We start from the raw sequence: 18863 nt of genomic DNA on the forward strand, positions 1-18863 counted from the left end.
GCTTACCATTTCTTTTATTGCCTCTAACGCCTCGATGTCTCCAATCTTAGCAGCAGCGCAGGCCAATGTGGGTGTTAGGGCATCCCGGATGGCTTCAAGCTCCTAGGGACATCGATCATATTTTTGTTACAAACTGATCAGAGTAACATAGCTAACAATTCTCTTAATATTTATGCATGTTCATAAAATGTCTTAAAAGGGTGTCTTAAAACCAAGCAACCATTAAAGGGATAGCTCACCCAAAAATAAAAATTCTGTCACCATTTACTCACTCTGAATAAATTTCTTTGTTCTGTTAAACACAAAAGACGATACTACACAGTCCTGCTATAGTAGTCAATAGTGCCCCAGAACTGCTTGATTGAAAACATTCTTCCCAATTTTTTGTGTTCAGAAGAACAACTAAATTTATACAGGTTTTAAAAAACCTGAGGATGAGTGAATGATGACAGAAACAATACTATTTTTAGTGCTGTCAAATAATTTAAAATACATTTTCTGTTTATATAATTCATGTGTGTGTGCGTGCGTGCGAAAATGTACATACATGTATAACAAATAGTTATGAAAATATGTATACATTAATATTTCAATATAATTTATATTATACATAACTATAAATACTGTATATATTATGCATACATTTCTTAAATATATACGTTTGTGTAGTTACAAATAAACATACACAACTCATACATACACACACATACAGTGCCTTGCAAAAGTATTCATCCCCCTTCATTTTATCACATTTCGTTATGTTGCTGCCTTATCTTAAACCACTTTAAATTAAAACAAAATTATATTAATCTACACTCCATGCACAATTATGACAAAAAAAACAGATTTGTGACAACTTTGCAAATTTATATAAAAACTGAAATAAGTACATTGCATAAGTGTCTATACCCTTTTCTGGGACACCTGAAATTTAGCTCAGAACCATTAGTTTTGCTTGTTGATGTTTCTACGCTTCGAGTGGAGTTAACCTTGATCTGGAGCGGCACATACCTCTCAATAAAAGGTGCAACAGCTGAAAATGCATATCAAAGTAAAAACCAAGACTTGAGGTCAAAAGAACTGCCAGTAGAGCTTTGAGACAGGATTGTATCAAGATCTGGGGAAGACTTCTGAGAAAAACATCTAGTTCACAGAAGCATGTAGCCTCCATTAATCCTTAATGAAAGAGGTTTGGAACCACCAGATCTCTACTTGAGCTGACCCCGTCCAAACTGAGCCTTCGATGGAGAAGGGTCTTGGTTAGAGCGGTGATCAAGAAGCCGATGATCACTCTGATTGAGCTCCATGATCATATATGGAGATGGGAGATACTTACAGAAGGACAAACATCACTGCAACACTTTATTGCAGAGTGGCCAGACTCAAGCCTTTGCTCAGTGAAGACACGTGAAAACTTGAAATATGTAAAAACGTACCTTTCAACAATTCTTTCAAAATTCTCTGGTCTGATGAAATCTCAGTTTCCTGCATCATGTCTGGAGAAAACCAGGCACTGCTCAACGCCTGTACAATACCGTCTCAACAGTAAAATGTGGTGGAAACAGCATCGTAATGTGGGGGTGTTTTTCAGCTGCAGGGACTGGGGCATTTGTCAGAGTAGAAGAAAAGCTCAACGACACAAAATACAGAGATAATGATCATGAAAACCTAGCCCAGAACATTCAGAACCTCGGACAGGGCAGAAGGTTCATTCTCCAACATGACAATGATCCTAAGCACACAGCTTGAACAATGCAAGAGTGGCTTATGGACAACTCTGTCAATGTCCTTAAATGGCCCTGCTAGTGCTTGGGTTTGAACCCAACTGAACATCTCTGCATAACCTGTAAATGTCTGTCTATTGATGATCTCCATCCAACCTGACAGAGTTTGAGAGGATCTGAGAATGGCAGAAAATTGCCATTGAGACTGTAAAGGTGCTTTAACCAACTACTGAGTTAAGGGTATGAATATTTATGCAATGTACTTATTTTAGTTTTTTTAGTTTGAATAAATTTGCAAAGTTCTAAGTCACAAATCTGTTTTTTTTTTACATGATTGTGCATAGAGTGTAGATTAATGTAAAAAAACAATTTAAAGTAGTTTAGGATAAGGCAGCAACATAACAAAATGTGAATAAAATGATGACTACGTTTGCAATGCACTGTATATTATTTAAACACAAACATTTATTTTGGAGTTGATTAATCACGATTAATCAATTTGACAGCACTAATATTTCAAGATTTTTGTGAACTTGGAAGTCATGGCACAATCGGTTTACTAGAATTTTGAAAAAGATACTCTGTACATTCATATACTATTCTCTGTATATTCATCCACATTCTGTTTGTTCCCATATATCCTGTATATTCATAAACATTTTGTATAGTCATACAATATTCATTTAATATATGTCTTTTTATCCCTCAGAACTGCACTGTATCACTGAACTCTGTCTGTTCTCTGTATATTTACTGTATATATTCTGTATATCTGTATGCATCTTGTAGTCTACATACTGTATATTCACTATATATACATTTATATGTGCACTTTCTGTATATTCACTTTCTGTATCCCATAGTACGTATCTGTACATATATTGCTTTCATGTGCAATGACGATAAAGTTAAATCTATTCTTATTTATATTTATCTGCACTAATTGCTGCTCAACACAACCTCTTTTAGCTCTAAATGCTCATATGGCTGTAATATTTTGAACAGTATAAACTCTGACTGTTTGAACTGATCAACAGTATAATATATAGACTGCATCCGTTGGCCCTCACCTCTTTACAGCTAATGCTGAGGGACTTGGCAATAACTTGAATAAAGCGACTGTCGCTGAGAGAAAGCTTTGCCCCATCCAGGTCAGCTATCATCTCACCACGCAGATTGCGGCTCAGCATCTTTTGAACAAATAACATGTTTTGACGGTTTAAAATAACACGTCTCGCACCGTATGGAGCGAGCTGCTCCAAGAGAGTCAAAACTGACCTTCTGTTAAAGATATTTTAGGTGTGGTGTTTCATCAATGGCTCTGTGGACCTTTAGAAAATAAACTGTTTGCGTTGTCAAGATGAAGATTTAATGTCTAGGTCTGACAATAGAATTACAACACTAACATCTATACATAAAAGGCATTTGAAAAGCACAAATGACAGCGGCGTGGTATAGTAAACTTCCAAGAGGTAGTTTAAAAAACACATTAAATACATATTTTCAGAATACTTTGCATACCTTCTTTTTTTCTAGCGTGCTAAGATCTTTTCTTGCCAGCACATAGGAAAGTTTTGAAAGAGCAGCTTCTGGGGTCATATCACACCCAGCGACCAAACCTGCATCACTCAGAGCCTGAGAGAGAACAATGAGGGATTACACGCTGTTGGAATAGAGCTATTCACAAGCAAACAGCCATACCTTGCCAGTGGCGTACGAGGTTGTGACGGAGCCCCTTAGACACTGGGTGCAGTTCACCATAATAAGTTCTCTCTCTGTGGCTTTTCGGATCTCCTCCAGCAGGTCTGCACGGTTGTCAGGAGCATTACCACTGCCGTACGTTTCCAGGACTATTCCCTCCATAGGAGGCTGTAAGAAGGCCCTGACCTGAATAAAGAATTTGCAACCCATTTAACTTCTCTTGTGTTACAAAATATTTGATAACAAAATTATTTACAACGGGGCTTATTCTCAGGATGTTGAACGTGGACGTTAAGGGAGTTTTTTCTTTTTCAAAGCTATTATTTGCTATTATTGTTTTACTTAACTTTAACTTTTACTACATTAGTATTAACCAGCATTAGGTTGCTGTGGTATAGGTGAAGCACCAAAACAAACCCTGTAAAAGTAATTTGCTACTTTCGAATGAGTTTCCAAGTAGTTATGTCTTCCATTGTTAAGCCAAACACGTCCCACCCCATAGGTTTCCATTTCCTCTAACTTTACCCATTGGCATGATTACAGTAAAGCTACATTAGAAAGACATTTTCTCTCTTTAAAATAATGCTAAATTATGCACAGCTAGTGAAATATCAATTTTGGTCCATTTTGATTTTATGTTAACCTTAAGGTTACATGTAGAAACAGAGCTTATCTATGTAGGATCCTTTTATTAACATCGAAGGTTTTATGTTTTAATTTTCTCATGAAGTGTCCCAACGGGACGACTATTCGATCACGTCTCCACATTGTTATACTTTGGGTGTGTGGGGCCAATAGTCCCAAAGAGAAAAGAATTAACGACGCTGTAGATTTAAAGCCCTGGTGGCCCCCATGCCCAATACGGCACATCTGGAGTTGCTCCTAAACACCTGCACACCCAAGGACATATGAGAAAAACCACAGACACTATCTTTGAGTTTTAACTCGGGTCAGATGATTTTTGCAACGTGATGGCTAGCATACATTTCTAGTTACTAAGCCAGTAATAGTTCTGTTAACTTTTAGCATAAATGCAATAAGTAGCTGAAACTAGCACAGCGCCTACAGACATTGTGTTATAACTTGTGAGAAGCATAGTCATGAACTATATTAACAGTTCACTAATTTCTTTACAGCTCAATTTTATTTGAATCAGATTTTCTACGGAAGTGGTTATTAGCATTAGGGCTATAAATGAACGGGATGAGGAGTCGTAAAAAATACAGAAGCATACGTGAAGGATCTGCCATAAAACCTGAGGTCATAAATGAAGATAAAAAATCTACTCAGGCAGTGCATGGCACAACAGCCAGATTGAGGCAGTAAATATTTGCTCCTTCCCCCACTTCTCGTAATAGAAGTGGCGTAAACGGTAGTGCCAACTCCTGGCTTTTTCGTAAAGAATTAGACATGCACCATAACTCTGTCTCATTACATACAGAACAAATAACAGTTCGCTAGTTACCAGCACTGAGCACAGGTGGCCAAAACAAGAAGCTACAGCAAACCTTACGGGAGAAGTGAATTCAGTCATTGTTTACTCACCTCTATTTTTTCTATTTGTGAAAAACGAAAAAGACTACTATCTGAATACTATATATGGAGGCCAAAAAACAACAACAAAAGAACTACATAACAGGGCAGTGCAAAATTCAGAATTTCAGATTTTAATTCAATTAAATGAATGAATTTGAATTTGAATTGACTCCACCCTACAGGATGTTGAATTTGAATTGGAATTACAGGAAGTGTAATTGAATTCATTGCAATTCAGAGAAATTCATTCTTATCACATATCAGTGAGAATGTGATACTTTTAACATACATTTTTCTTCCTAATGGAAGTACAGACACTAACATTAAGCATACAGTCCCTTAATGTTGAACAATTAGCAATATCTTCATTTTAAAGTAATCAAATGAAACAATGTTTTGGTAAATGCAATTATCATTTATTAAAGTACAAACCCGATTCCAAAAAAGTTGGGACACTGTACAAATTGTGAATAAAAAAGGAATGCAATAATTTACGAATCTCATAAACTTATATTTTATTCACAATAGAATATAGATAACATATCAAATGTTGAAAGTGAGACATTTTGAAATGTCTTGCCAAATATTGGCTCATTTTGGATTTCATGAGAGCTACACATTCCAGAAAAAGTTGGGACAGGTAGCAATAAGAGGCCGGAAAAGTTAAATGTACATATAAGGAACAGCAGGAGGACCAATTTGCAACTTATTAGGTCAATTGGCAACATGATTGGGTATAAAAAGAGCCTCTCAGAGTGGCAGTGTCTCTCAGAAGTCAAGATGGGCAGAGGATCACCAATTCCCCCAATGCTGCGGCGAAAAATAGTGAAGCAATATCAGAAAGGAGTTTCTCAGAGAAAAATTGCAAAGAGTTAGAAGTTATCATCATCTACAGTGCATAATATCATCCAAAGATTCAGAGAATCTGGAACAATCTCTGTGCGTAAGGGTCAAGGCCGGAAAACCATACTGGATGCCCGTGATCTTCGGGCCCTTAGACGGCACTGCATCACATACAGGAATGCTACTGTAATGGAAATCACAACATGGGCTCAGGAATACTTCCAGAAAACATTGTCGGTGAACACAATCCACCGTGCCATTCGCCGTTGCCGGCTAAAACTCTATAGGTCAAAAAAGAAGCCATATCTAAACATGATCCAGAAGCGCAGGCGTTTTCTCTGGGCCAAGGCTCATTTAAAATGGACTGTGGCAAAGTGGAAAACTGTTCTGTGGTCAGACGAATCAAAATTTGAAGTTCTTTTTGGAAAACTGGGACGCCATGTCATCCGGACTAAAGAGGACAAGGACAACCCAAGTTGTTATCAGCGCTCAGTTCAGAAGCCTGCATCTCTGATGGTATGGGGTTGCATGAGTGCGTGTGGCATGGGCAGCTTACACATCTGGAAAGGCACCATCAATGCTGAAAGGTATATCCAAGTTCTAGAACAACATATGCTCCCATCCAGACGTCGTCTCTTTCAGGGAAGACCTTGCATTTTCCAACATGACAATGCCAGACCACATACTGCATCAATTACAACATCATGGCTGCGTAGAAGAAGGATCCGGGTACTGAAATGGCCAGCCTGCAGTCCAGATCTTTCACCCATAGAAAACATTTGGTGCATCATAAAGAGGAAGATGCGACAAAGAAGACCTAAGACAGTCGAGCAACTAGAAGCTTGTATTAGACAAGAATGGGACAACATTCCTATTCCTAAACTTGAGCAACTTGTCTCCTCAGTCCCCAGACGTTTGCAGACTGTTATAAAAATAAGAGGGGATTCCACACAGTGGTAAACATGGCCTTGTCCCAACTTTTTTGAGATGTGTTGATGCCATGAAATTTAAAATCAACTTATTTTTCCCTTAAAATGATACATTCTCTCAGTTTAAACATTTGATATGTCATCTATGTTGTATTCTGAATAAAATATTGAAATTTGAAACTTCCACATCATTGCATTCTGTTTTTATTCACAATTTGTACAGTGTCCCAACTTTTTTGGAATCGGGTTTGTACTTTACAGGGTAACGTTGTTGCATCTAATGGTCAACAGTTCCTCAAATGTTTGATCAACCATTTTGAAGACTTGGATACAGCAAGGTACTCTGGGAAATGAAGTGCTATCATTTTCCACAATTTGAAGGTTATTACAATTTTAATGATCTGTTTTATAGAGTATGTTTTAATGTTAATTTGTGGTAAAATAAATAGGCCTATTTACTATAATAAAGTATTGTGTGCATAAAGTCCATACAATAGTATCTGTATGAAATTCATGTTGTAATCATATACTGTGAAGCTTCATTGTTAAATACACCTTAATTATGTATCATGAATTTCTTTGAATTTTATGGAATTCCAATTCTATTTCCTGCAATTTGAACTTGAATTGCAATTCAGCTTCCTGTTTGCAATCCCAATTCGAATATGAATTTAAATTCAAGAATTGAATTGGAATTTAGGGGTCATTCTCAATTCAATTCTAAATCTTGTACAACCCTGCTACATAACTACAAAAGCTACATAGAAGTAGCCCATATATATCATTATATAAACAGAAATCTTCCCCTCGGCTTAATTCAATTATTAATATCTTTGGACCATGGCAGTGTCAGTTAATTTTCATAATTTGGAAAAGGCCACCCAACACATTCTGCTAAACTTCTCCTTCTGCGTCCCGAGTCATACAGGTTAGGAATAATATCAGGGCGAGTAAATGATGACAAAGGAAAATCATTCTTAAAAACTTTTTGCACCGAATTTCAGTTTAAAAGAGACATTATAAAACGGTCCTTGATTCTGATTGGTTGAGCTGAGATCTAAGCCGTTATAAAATACCCCTATTTATAACTGCTGACCGTATTACGTAGCCTAATTATCACTTTATTTACTTTATTTTATGAAATCTTGCTAGGCATATGAAATAACCGTTTTATAAATGCAATAAGCCCCACGAAGCAGTAGGTTGCTGTGCATTTTATAACAGCTAAGGGGCTATATAAGCTGTTATAAAATGCACTGTAACCCACTGCTTCTTGGGGCTTATTGCTTTATTACCACACAGCCTTACTGTTTCAGCAGTGATTCCTGGGAAAATACGCAGGAGACCCACGTTACGATTCATCTGTGTGCTGACGGTGAATTTGGAGGTTGTGTTGGCTCGCCATACAGTATCCCAGTTAACTGAAAAGTAAGAAATGCTTATTAGCAAAATGCTTCAGATTACATTTTACAATTTACATTTCAGATTTACAAAACAGGGCTAAATAGCTTGAGAGCACAATTTTAAAAAAGCACAGATGGGAGTCTTCTGCGGGTAATTTAAAACAAGACGCACATTAAAAAAAACAGGCGCAACATCTAATTTCCATAATGACCAGCACAATCTTCCAAGAGCAGCGCAAATTAGCGCAGGACTTAAGACATGCTTTTTGGGTGTTAAATAAATACGCAAATACCAGTACAATGACAAGAGCAAATATTAGTAAATCACGTTGCATGATTCATTTAAATACTCTTCTCCCATAAAGCAAAAACAGCTGTGTCCAAGCCTTTTCAGTGCTAATTTTCACTGCGAGTCTTTAGTAAATACTGACACTGTAAAACTTGTAATTGTAATTTTGCAGCAGTTTTACCAGTAACTTACTGTAGATTTGACTACTACTTAATATTTTCCTACTGTTTTTAATTTGAGTTAAAATTACTTTAATCAAAATTAAAACACTTTGACTTTTGATATTCAAAATGAGCAAGAAGAGACTGGTCTTATTACTGGCATTACACTGCAAAAATGACATACTTCATGTATGTTTTTGTTTGGTTTTCTAGTAAAAGTATTTAAAACTTCATAAATTACGATACATTTACATAACAAGAAAAGTAACCCAAGATATTTAGTCTTGTTTAATGAAAGAAAATATAAGAACTAGGTACGTTTATGTTTAAAACAGTAAGTAAGTTACTGGCAAACCTGCTGCAAAACTACAGCAAAGTTTTACAGTGAAGCGTTTGCGCTGCCGCAAGCTGTTAGTAAATTGGGCCTTTAATGGGACATTCTTTACCATTTTAAACATATTGTTCTACTTCAGATAGTAGTAATACATTCTGTTTTTTATAGATTGCAGAGTATAGATGGTTTCAAAGCTAAAAGCATAAACACACTTTACTGCATATGCGCACGTTCGTGGACTGCCCTTAACTTCCAGTACACATTCGCAAATAATAGAGTGCCTGTAGATTATTTCTGATAACAAGCAAAAGAAACCGTGAAGAACCGTTCCTTGGCTAAACTTGCCTCTCAATATTTTGAATTTAGACTGCGATACCAAGCTCAACCGCTAGATGTCAATGTACCATACGGTTTCTTTAAATGCGTCAAAACTACAGGACCCATTCAGCAAATTGTTTATTTAATAAAATTAACATACAACAAAATTCAACAAATTGTTTATTTAATACAATTATTATACAATAAAATAATAATATAAATTAATATCAACATAAATTAAATAAAATAGAAATAATTATTATTAGACACTAGCCAGACCGATAAACAAACAGACCGGAAGTTAACTGTAGTCCAGGCACGTGCGTCCGATGACATAGTCTATATTTTAACTTTAAAAAATTTAATTCACCACCACGATTAAATTTAGTGAAAAACTTAAAAGTAACAGGCTACAGCAGCTACAATGTAAAACATGGAAATTTTCTTTACGCATTTATAAAACTTTAACCTAAATGTGACAAAAAATGCTATTTGAGAACTAACTTTTATCTCAGTGTTAAAATTATGTCTATCCAACAATTGTTACTCGCTATCTTTAGAAACATAGAGTTAGAGTAGAATTTAAATGTGAGCCCTGTCAGAGCATTTCATTGGTTGAATGTACTGAAGGAATACGCCCTTCAACTGAGTCAAAATGAGATTGAATAAACTGGTACACATCGTTCATAGTCTAATATCCTCCATGTTGCAACACTGCATATCCAGTTACTAAACTTTTCTGAAAAATAAAGGTAATGACCTGGTTAAATTTAATTCTTAGGAGTATGTCTAAGTAAATGATGTCAAAACAGTCTAGTTAATCTTTGTAAGGAACATTTAATTACACCAAGTAAATTAGTTAAACCAGTTAGACTTTAGTAGACTAAATATAATGTAGATTTAGTAGGCTAAAATATTTTTCATATTTCGTCAACTAAAACTAGACTAAAACTAAAATAATGGGGATGACTAAAATATGACTAAAACTAAATTGAGGGTGAGTAAATGATAATAGATTGTAATTGTAATTTTGCAGCAGTTATACCAGTAACTTACTGTAGATTTGATTACTTAATATTTTCCTATTAGTACTGTTTTTAATTTGAGTTAAACTTGACTAATTTCTGAGCAGAACAATGCATTAAAGTCGATAAATCCAAAGTTACTTTTGATGTCAACTTCAGCATTGGCCAATGGCGGCAGGTTTGGAGAGCTAAACGCGTTAAAGCTTCCAGCATCCACTTTGGTGACACGGTTACCTCTGTAGAGTTTATGATGAAAGTAGAGGCAAACCTGTAAAGACAAAGGCAGAAAGTGAAAATTTCATGTCTTTCACTTAATTCAGACAGATCGTACATCATTTTAAATGTTTCTTTATTATTCCTTATTAAGTATTTTCCACCAGTGATTCCAGTTCTCTGTCAGCCCATTTTAGAACACCCTATCACGGGCCCTTCTAAACTTGTACAGACTTGTTTGGCAGGTGGTGTACAGGTGGATTGTACTTCGTGTCTACCTCATTATGGTTAAAGAATATATTTAAGGATGAAATGAAATATCTTCAGGATTTATGCATATATTTGAACAGTGTTAAATATTTTCATTTTGTGTTTCAGAAAACTGATTTCAGATTTAAAGCACACTGAATAAAAGGGAGTGGGAGAGTTAAAAACAATACTATGTTAAAGTGATAGTTCACAAAAAATTTACTCACCCTCACATTTACTCACCCTCTTGTCATTTCAAACCTGTAAGAAGCTATTTTGAAGAATGTTGTTCACCGAACAGCAGTGGCACCCATTCATTCCAATTGTATGGGCACAAAACCAATGCAAGTGAATGGGTGCCAGTTAACAACATTCTTCAAAATATCTTTTTTTGTGTGTTCTGCGGAAGGAAGGAAGTCATACAGGTTTGAAATGACAAAAAGGTGAGTAAATGATGACAGAATTTTCATCACTTTAACACAAGCTATAAAATATGTTTTAAAAAACGAATATTGATTGTTTTCTGTATGTGTAATGGTTCCAGTGCATCTCACAGTAAGAACAAAAGGCTGTCTCACCTCTGGAATGACAAACTGTCCTGCTATCAACAGCGCCCCCAAGAGGTTGTCCCTACCATCGTTTCTCATTTCATAAATAGGCACCTGCCAAACACAAGATGGTTGTTAAGTTCTAAACAAAACAATAAAACACTGTTTTGATGCCAGCTAGTTTAGTAAATACTTAAGTCAATATTTCATAGTTGTACTTTGACACCATGTAGTGTTTTGTGCATAGGTCTTTTGTGTATTGTTTGACCCTTGTCCCAGGAACTAGAAAATCCATTATAAATTATTCATGATCCCATCTAAACTATTAAATAACCAATATATGTTTCAATATACAGTATATTGAGTGAAAATGATTTCCATCAATGTTTACACAAACCCTAAATCATGTTATTTGCACACAACAATCTGTTCACTACTCAAACTTCATTTGAAGAGCATCCTTAAAATAAAACGTGAGCAATGGAGCTTAAAAATAAAATAAAACATTACAGACAAATGTAATGATATTTAAAGTACATTACCTGTGAGCCAGTGAGGATGACAGGCTTTCCCAGGTTCTCGCACATGAAGGACAAAGCAGAAGCCGTGTATGCCATGGTGTCTGTACCGTGCAGGACAACAAAGCCATCGTATTTCTCGTAGTGTTTCTGTGAACATGATTGAAGTCATATTTTCTAATGGCACTACAGTATTTTAAGATTTCCCAAATTGTACACAAACATTTGATATTAAAGGAGCAGATTTGCATACTTTCTTTCTTTCTTAAATCCACAAAGTCTAAAGGAAATCACAAACTGAATAAACATCTCCAATACGTGTGCCATGAAGATTCTGTTATTACAGTTGATGTCGAAGGTAAATTGTAATGTACACAATCAAATGGTTTGTGTGTACCACCTCAATGTCTTTTCCAATAGTAGCCCAATCATCTGTGGTCATATTGCAGGAGTCCAGCAGAGGAGAGTACTCTAAAACCGTATACACTATCCTCTTATTCTGTTTGGACAATCTGTGGTTAAAAAAAAGAGTGTAAAAAGATGAAATGAAATTAATGATGAAAAAAAATAAAACATTAACAAGCTCCAGATGAAACACATTTTATTTAAATAAGCCAACGCTATTTGTAGCCGAACATGAATTAGTTAAGTCAAACCAGTCAAAAACAAACAAACAAACAAGTCCAGATTTTACATAAATGGACAGATTATTCACAAACAAGCTGGAGCGAGTTCAGGTTTTCTCCGAAAAAGCAAAAAGGGGGGAGGGGACATAAGAGCAAGTCGATTTTAGGGGCTCGTCTGGTCAAGCAGCGGGGCATCCCATATAGTGAAAAGCAAAAGTGCAGACAGGAAGATTATGGCCTTTTGAGAGCAGGTCCTTGTGTATTTGTGTGATTTTGTACATTAAGGGGAGGTGGGATGAGCAAATGTTGTGAAGAAGCAGACCTGAGCGATGAGCAAAGTCTAAGGGGGCGGCTCCCAGTGTCGGTGGGGGTTATTGTTATGAAGAAGGGGAGCGCTCTGTCGGGATTTTCCCCATTTAAGCACATAGAGTGGGCAGATTAGCATGACCTCTATGTCCTAATTAAAAACGGGTGGCATAGCCTAAACCCGCATAAATATTCATGTGGTCCCACAAGTGCTGTTACATTGGGCCACCCTTGTTAGTTGCACAGATGAGCTAATAGAGTCATGTGGCTGCGTATGGCTTGTGGAAAAGATTGCTTTAATCCCTCCCAACCCTCATGACATCCTCACAGCAAATAAAGACGCGGAGGAGGGTGCAGCCTGAGCCCTGTTTGATAGATCAATGGAACAGCAGGGGACGAAGCAGACCGACACACACACACTACGATGAAGGGGACCAACTGTTCAAATTAGCCTCCACTAAGATATGCAGGCACAAACATATGCTTATGATCATATAAATGAAAGGGCGGTACAGGAAAAAATTGAACCTGCTCATAATTCCAAGTATCATATTCATTTACCAAACAATGTTGCTATGGGTACCACCGTCATCAATCCTAATACAGAGTTTAAAACAGGTACAGGCAGAGTTCACAATAATACAGAGAGAGACAGAAACTGAAGTTGTTTTGACTTGTTTGACATGTCCTTTACAAGACTCATTATCTTTCATTAATAGTGATTTAAACGGTAGTCTAAAGCACTTGTCAGTCATCTAGTGCAACCTTTTATAAAGAGGGGAAAGTTTTAATAGCAACAATCTGTAATTTTAAGGCTTTTAAACTAAAATAATAATGTCACTAAGGCAGCATTTTTTTATGTGAATGAAAGAACACACATTATGACAAAAAGGATGACTGGGGTTTCTGGTTCAAATCCAGATCAGGAATTCAAAATCAAAATGTGGACATGAATTATCCTCATAAAGATATCACATCCAGCCAAACTTGCTAAATTTTTACATGATCAAAACATTAAAATATGATATGATGATATATATATATACAGTATATATATAGTTATTTTAGATTTTTTTGTTTGTTCATTTTTTTGCTACTTTTTTGCTTATTAATAATTCCAAAATATTACAATTTAATAGCTAAGCAAACAGAGGTTGTGGCAATTAAATGCATTTACACAACAATAAATAAATGACACAATATTTGCTAAAAAGAAAAAAGAAAATGATACATTATCCAGTAAGGATGATTTCAGTAGGTTTGCTATCATCAAAACCCAATATCAACCATAAAGGAATAGTTTAACCAAAAAAGATAATTATTTTATCATGTGGAATAGAATAGAATAGAATAGATATCCAGAAGAATGTTGGTAACCAAGTATGACTTTCACTGTATCGACACAACCACTGAGACATTTCTCACAATGATTATCTTTTGTGCTCCACAGAAGAGCCATACGTTTTAAATGACATGACAAGGGACAGAATTTTTATTTTTGGGTGGACTATCTCTTCCACAAATATTTGTAAATAACAAAATAAGGAGTATGTCTAGGCAATATGGGTTTTTAACCACAAGCAATAAATAACATGCCAGTTTGAAGCCCATAATATTATTCAGCAATAAACATTAAAGAGGCTTTTAACTTCTAAACAGACATGAAATATGTAAACTTTTGTAGGCTAGTAGTATGGAACTAGGACTTCCACAGACATTTATGCAAAGAAAGTTGTAAATGAAGAATATAGAATAAGCAAGTTATCTCAATGAGGCAGTAACATGAGAAAGGCTGAAACTCCAGACTCCAAACTGAGTAAGTGGATTAACAGTGTTTACGTGAAAGATGGATCATTAGATGCACAAACCTTGGGTATACATATAAGTGGCATAAAACCTATTCTTCAAAACTGCCTTCTCACAAATTCACCATGTTTACCCGAAAATGAACTGAAACTGTGGATATCAACTTAACTGGTCTGTTGAGATATAATTTTAAGGATCAAACATATGCGGGTGGGCTAAGCAAATAAGGCTACGCTGAAAACAGCATCATGCAAACACATTTTTAGCAGTTTACTCTAAAGTAATCTAGCCAATGTGTGACTTAAAAGGCCTCTTAACACCAGGTCTGAATTCATGGCACATCCCTGACAAAACTGAAAAATAAAAAATAAATCATTTCAATCTTTATGAACTCATTCACATTGAGACCAAAATATGCTGTGCTTATCTGTTTATTTTTAGGTCCTAGGCCTCTTTTAAATAGTTAGGATGCTAACTTTTTTTAGAAGATGGCAAAAATTCTGCATCAAACTGCATTAAATAAATAATACCTGTGGAAGCTCAGAACACAGTTGACATTAAATATTTAACTTAATGAAATATTTTTTAGTTTTCAGTTAGTTTTAAAATATATCAGCCATCATAATTAATCTTCTATTCTCGAAGCTCCACACAGTAGAGGCTTAGCTATAGCAGAAGCAAGAACTGGCAAAATACTGCACAAATCATGCAGACATATACATACATAGTTCTGCATGTGCTTATATATTTATATATATATATAAAATATTTCATCCCACAAGGGCAAACATTATGCTACCAGACCCATGAAATAGATGATCAGCTGCATGAGTGGGTCTCCTGTCAAAATAACACACAGTATCTCTCTCTGTAAACTTTGACACGTCTTAAATATAAGGAAACAGCACCCTCCATGGGCTACACCACAGAAACACCTTAATTCATTAATTACGAATTAAAAAGACTGCAATAATTGAATCTAATTTAAGTCTGTATATTGAGATATTTACAAATAAAGTTGATGACAGAAAATGTGTGATAGAAGCAGTACGTTAAAAAACACAAGTGAGCTTTAATTTACAAACAATGAATTACAGTCCCTAGACCAGTGGTTCCCAAACTGGGGGGCGCGACCCCTAGGGGGGGCGCGGAGTTATGATAAGGGGGGTGCGGCAAGGCAGTGTACATACAGTCAGCCGATATTTATAGGGATGCACCGAAATTTCAAAAGAGAAAAATGGTCCAATGAGCCGAAAATATCTGCTGCGCCGCCCAGTGGCAGTATTCAGCGCGCACTCTCTCTCTCTCTCTCTCTCTCTCTCTCTCTCTCTCTCTGCCGTCGTGACGCTCCGCTGAATATTCCGCTCTAACCATGGACAAGTTTTTGAAAAGACAACAAGTGCCAGGTAAACGTAAAGTAGATGATGAATGTACTTCAAACATCACAACGACAACAAAGAGAAGAAAATATGATGAGGCATATCTTGCACTCGGATTTACCAGTACAACGGTGGATGATGAAGAGAGACCACAGTGTGTTGTGTGCCTCAAAATATTAGCATCTGACAGTATGAAGCCGAACAAGTTAAGACGGCTCTTAGAGACGTCGCATCATGAACACAAAGACAAGCCAGTTGATTTTTTCAGAAAAAAACTACTCAACTGTCGTGCCCAACAGTGTCGCTTTACTAAAGCAGCATCTGTGCCTTCAAATGCCCAACTCGCCTCCTACAAAGTGGCCTACAGGGTAGCTCAGTGTAAGAAGCCGCACATTATAGCTGAAGAATTAATACTTCCTTCTGCTATTGATATGGTTTCAACTATGATTGATGACGCAACAGCCAGTAAACTAAAGGCTATTCCACTGTCAAATAACACTATCGCGAGGCGCATTTATGACATCTCAAAAGATATAGAGGAGCAGCTTAACGACAAGATACGAGACAATCGTTTTGCTCTGCAGATGGATGAAGCAATTGACAGTAACAAAGATTGTTTATTGATAACATACGTCAGATTCAATGATGGCGAAGATTTGAGGGAGGATTTGCTTTTCTGCAAACTTGTAACTAAAAGAGCCACTGCAGACGAACTGTTCAAAATCATTGACACTTACTTGAAAGAGGCTGATCTGAAATGGGAAGACTGTGTGGGGATCTGCACATATGGAGCTCAGGCAATGGCCGGTAAACGAGGAGGTTTGCAAGCATTAGTCAAGCGCGTGTCCGCAAATATGCAATGGACACGCTAAAGGCGCTAGCGTCTAAACAGATGAGTCCCGAGCTGAACGATGTAATGACAGACATTATCACCACCGTAAATTACATCAAAACAAGACCGATCAAAGCTCAGATTTTTTGCGCACTGTGTGAGGAAATGGGTCTGATCACACAGCAGTTTTGTTTCACAGCGAGTCCCGTTGGCTGTCGCGTGGGAAAGTTTTATCCAGGGTGTTTGAATTGCGGGAGAGATCAGAATCTTTTTGGAAGAAGAGGGAAATGAACTTGCCAATAAGTTCCACAATAACAACTTTCTGATGAAACTTGCATACCTGAGCGATATGTTTCAGAAACTAAATGAACTAAATTTACAGATGCAGTGCACCAACACCCACCTTCCCCAGCTGGCAGATAAAATCACATCATTCACAAGAAAACTGGAAATGTGGGAGCAGAGACTGAAAGAAGGGAATATAGACTCATTTGAGAGCTTGAAATCATTCACTGAGGTCAACAAGCTGCAGAACACAGTGATCCCATGCATGACAACTCATATCTCTGCCCTACAAAAACATTTCCAGAGGTATTTCCCAGTGCAAGATCCTGCAAAATATGACTGGATTCGAGACCCCTTCAGTGCAAGACCACCCGCTGATTTCAGCACAGCAGAACAGGAACAGTTCATTGATGTCACCTCTGATTCAACAATGAGGCTTCAGTTTAAGTCCAAGGCATTGGCTGCATTTTGGATTGGAGTGGAAAATGACTACCCATTGCTAGGCAGGAGAGCCCTGGCAATACTCCTTCCTTTTGCCACATCCTACCTATGTGAGATAGGGTTTTCTGCAGTTGCCTCAATCAAGACAAAATACAGATCAAAGCTGGACATTGAAAATGAGCTAAGAGTGGCAGTTTCACAGTTGCATCCCCGATTTGAGATGATCTGCAGCACAAAACAAGCCCACCCCAGTCACTGAAAAGACTGTGGGACTAGTAAGAATAAGTCTAAATCCTTCAGTTCAAAAATGTTCATTTTTGTGCAGAGGCAAGTTTGAGAAAATCTGTTGAAAACAATGAATACTGTTACACAGTTAAAAATAATAATAATAAATAAATGTAGAAGCTGCATGCTTTACTTTTAATGCTTCTACTCTAAAAGTGACTAGTTCCTTATTTAGGTTTTTTTCCAGTAAGTTGTCACACACTGAATTTGTGTTAATTTCCATTAATGAATTACAATGTTTCAAATAAATCCTCCTGAAAGAGTGTATGTGTGGGGGTGGGGGGCTTAAATTTTTTTTATTCTCCAAAAGGGGGGCCCGGCAGAAAAAGTTTGGGAACCACTGCCCTAGACCATAATATCTATAAGACAACAAATCCACAAATGACTAACTTATATGTTATTACTGCTAACACAGTTAACAGCACAATGTGAAAACTTACGGCAGCACCAGTGTGTTCTCCGGAGGCTCGTAGTAGTCGTACAGTCTTGTTTGTTGTGCATACTGCTCATCATGCAGAATGGGAAGCTTGCGTAGAGTTTTGACTAGAGCGCTTGGTTCTGGAGACAGCACTGAAGAGAAAGAAGAAACACTGATGATAATAGAAGAAACGCTAATGAGAGAATATCATAAACAAAGACACAGCTGACAACAAACGCTGTAAAGCACACATCAAAGTCATAAACATTACATTATCAAGGTAATTCAACACTAGTAGTAAACATTATAACTACAGATATGGAATTGCAGTGTTTGCATCTATCACAAACATACCTTTACTCACTTGAGTCACTTCTCAGTATTGCTTGATAGCATTCTGTTGAAAACTGAAAACTTTCGTTATGCTAAAGCTAATTCCATTGCTAGCATTTTATCCTAAATACAAACTGTTAAATAATTGTTTCACTCTTTATGCATAACTTGTTAAATTGTGAATATTACAAAAAAAAATGCAAAAATGATCACAGTAATACAATTTCTATTAAGACACATAAACAATAAAATGGCATTTGATAATAACAATAAAAAGCATTTGAAAAGTAGCAAAAATACCAAAACATGCTTAAATTTGTTAGTTGTAATGAAAGGCGTCCACTTTAAATATAGCCTATAT

The 18863-nt window shown here is 36.5% G+C and overlaps 1 protein-coding gene across 5 annotated transcripts in view; it reads right to left on the reverse strand.

Annotated features, from left to right (window-relative positions):
* Nucleotides 1-18863, reverse strand: part of aspg (asparaginase homolog (S. cerevisiae)) — a 37524-nt gene that overhangs the window by 16362 nt on the left and 2299 nt on the right. For 4 of the 5 annotated variants that reach the window (XM_057343263.1, XM_057343265.1, XM_057343264.1 and 1 more), the window contains exons 2-11: nt 18192-18321; nt 12192-12303; nt 11816-11941; nt 11304-11387; nt 10405-10531; nt 8042-8154; nt 3426-3611; nt 3246-3359; nt 2795-2914; nt 7-102 (exon numbers count right to left, since the gene is read on the reverse strand). In XM_057343263.1, coding sequence (XP_057199246.1) covers nt 7-102; nt 2795-2914; nt 3246-3359; nt 3426-3611; nt 8042-8154; nt 10405-10531; nt 11304-11387; nt 11816-11941; nt 12192-12303; nt 18192-18321 — 1208 coding nt within the window. The remainder of the gene's footprint in view (nt 1-6; nt 103-2794; nt 2915-3245; nt 3360-3425; nt 3612-8041; nt 8155-10404; nt 10532-11303; nt 11388-11815; nt 11942-12191; nt 12304-18191; nt 18322-18863) is intronic. The other variant, XM_057343267.1, reaches the window with a different exon arrangement.

This window comes from Triplophysa rosa, linkage group LG10, assembly GCF_024868665.1.
Source record: "Triplophysa rosa linkage group LG10, Trosa_1v2, whole genome shotgun sequence".
Classification (NCBI taxonomy): Eukaryota; Metazoa; Chordata; class Actinopteri; order Cypriniformes; family Nemacheilidae; genus Triplophysa; species Triplophysa rosa.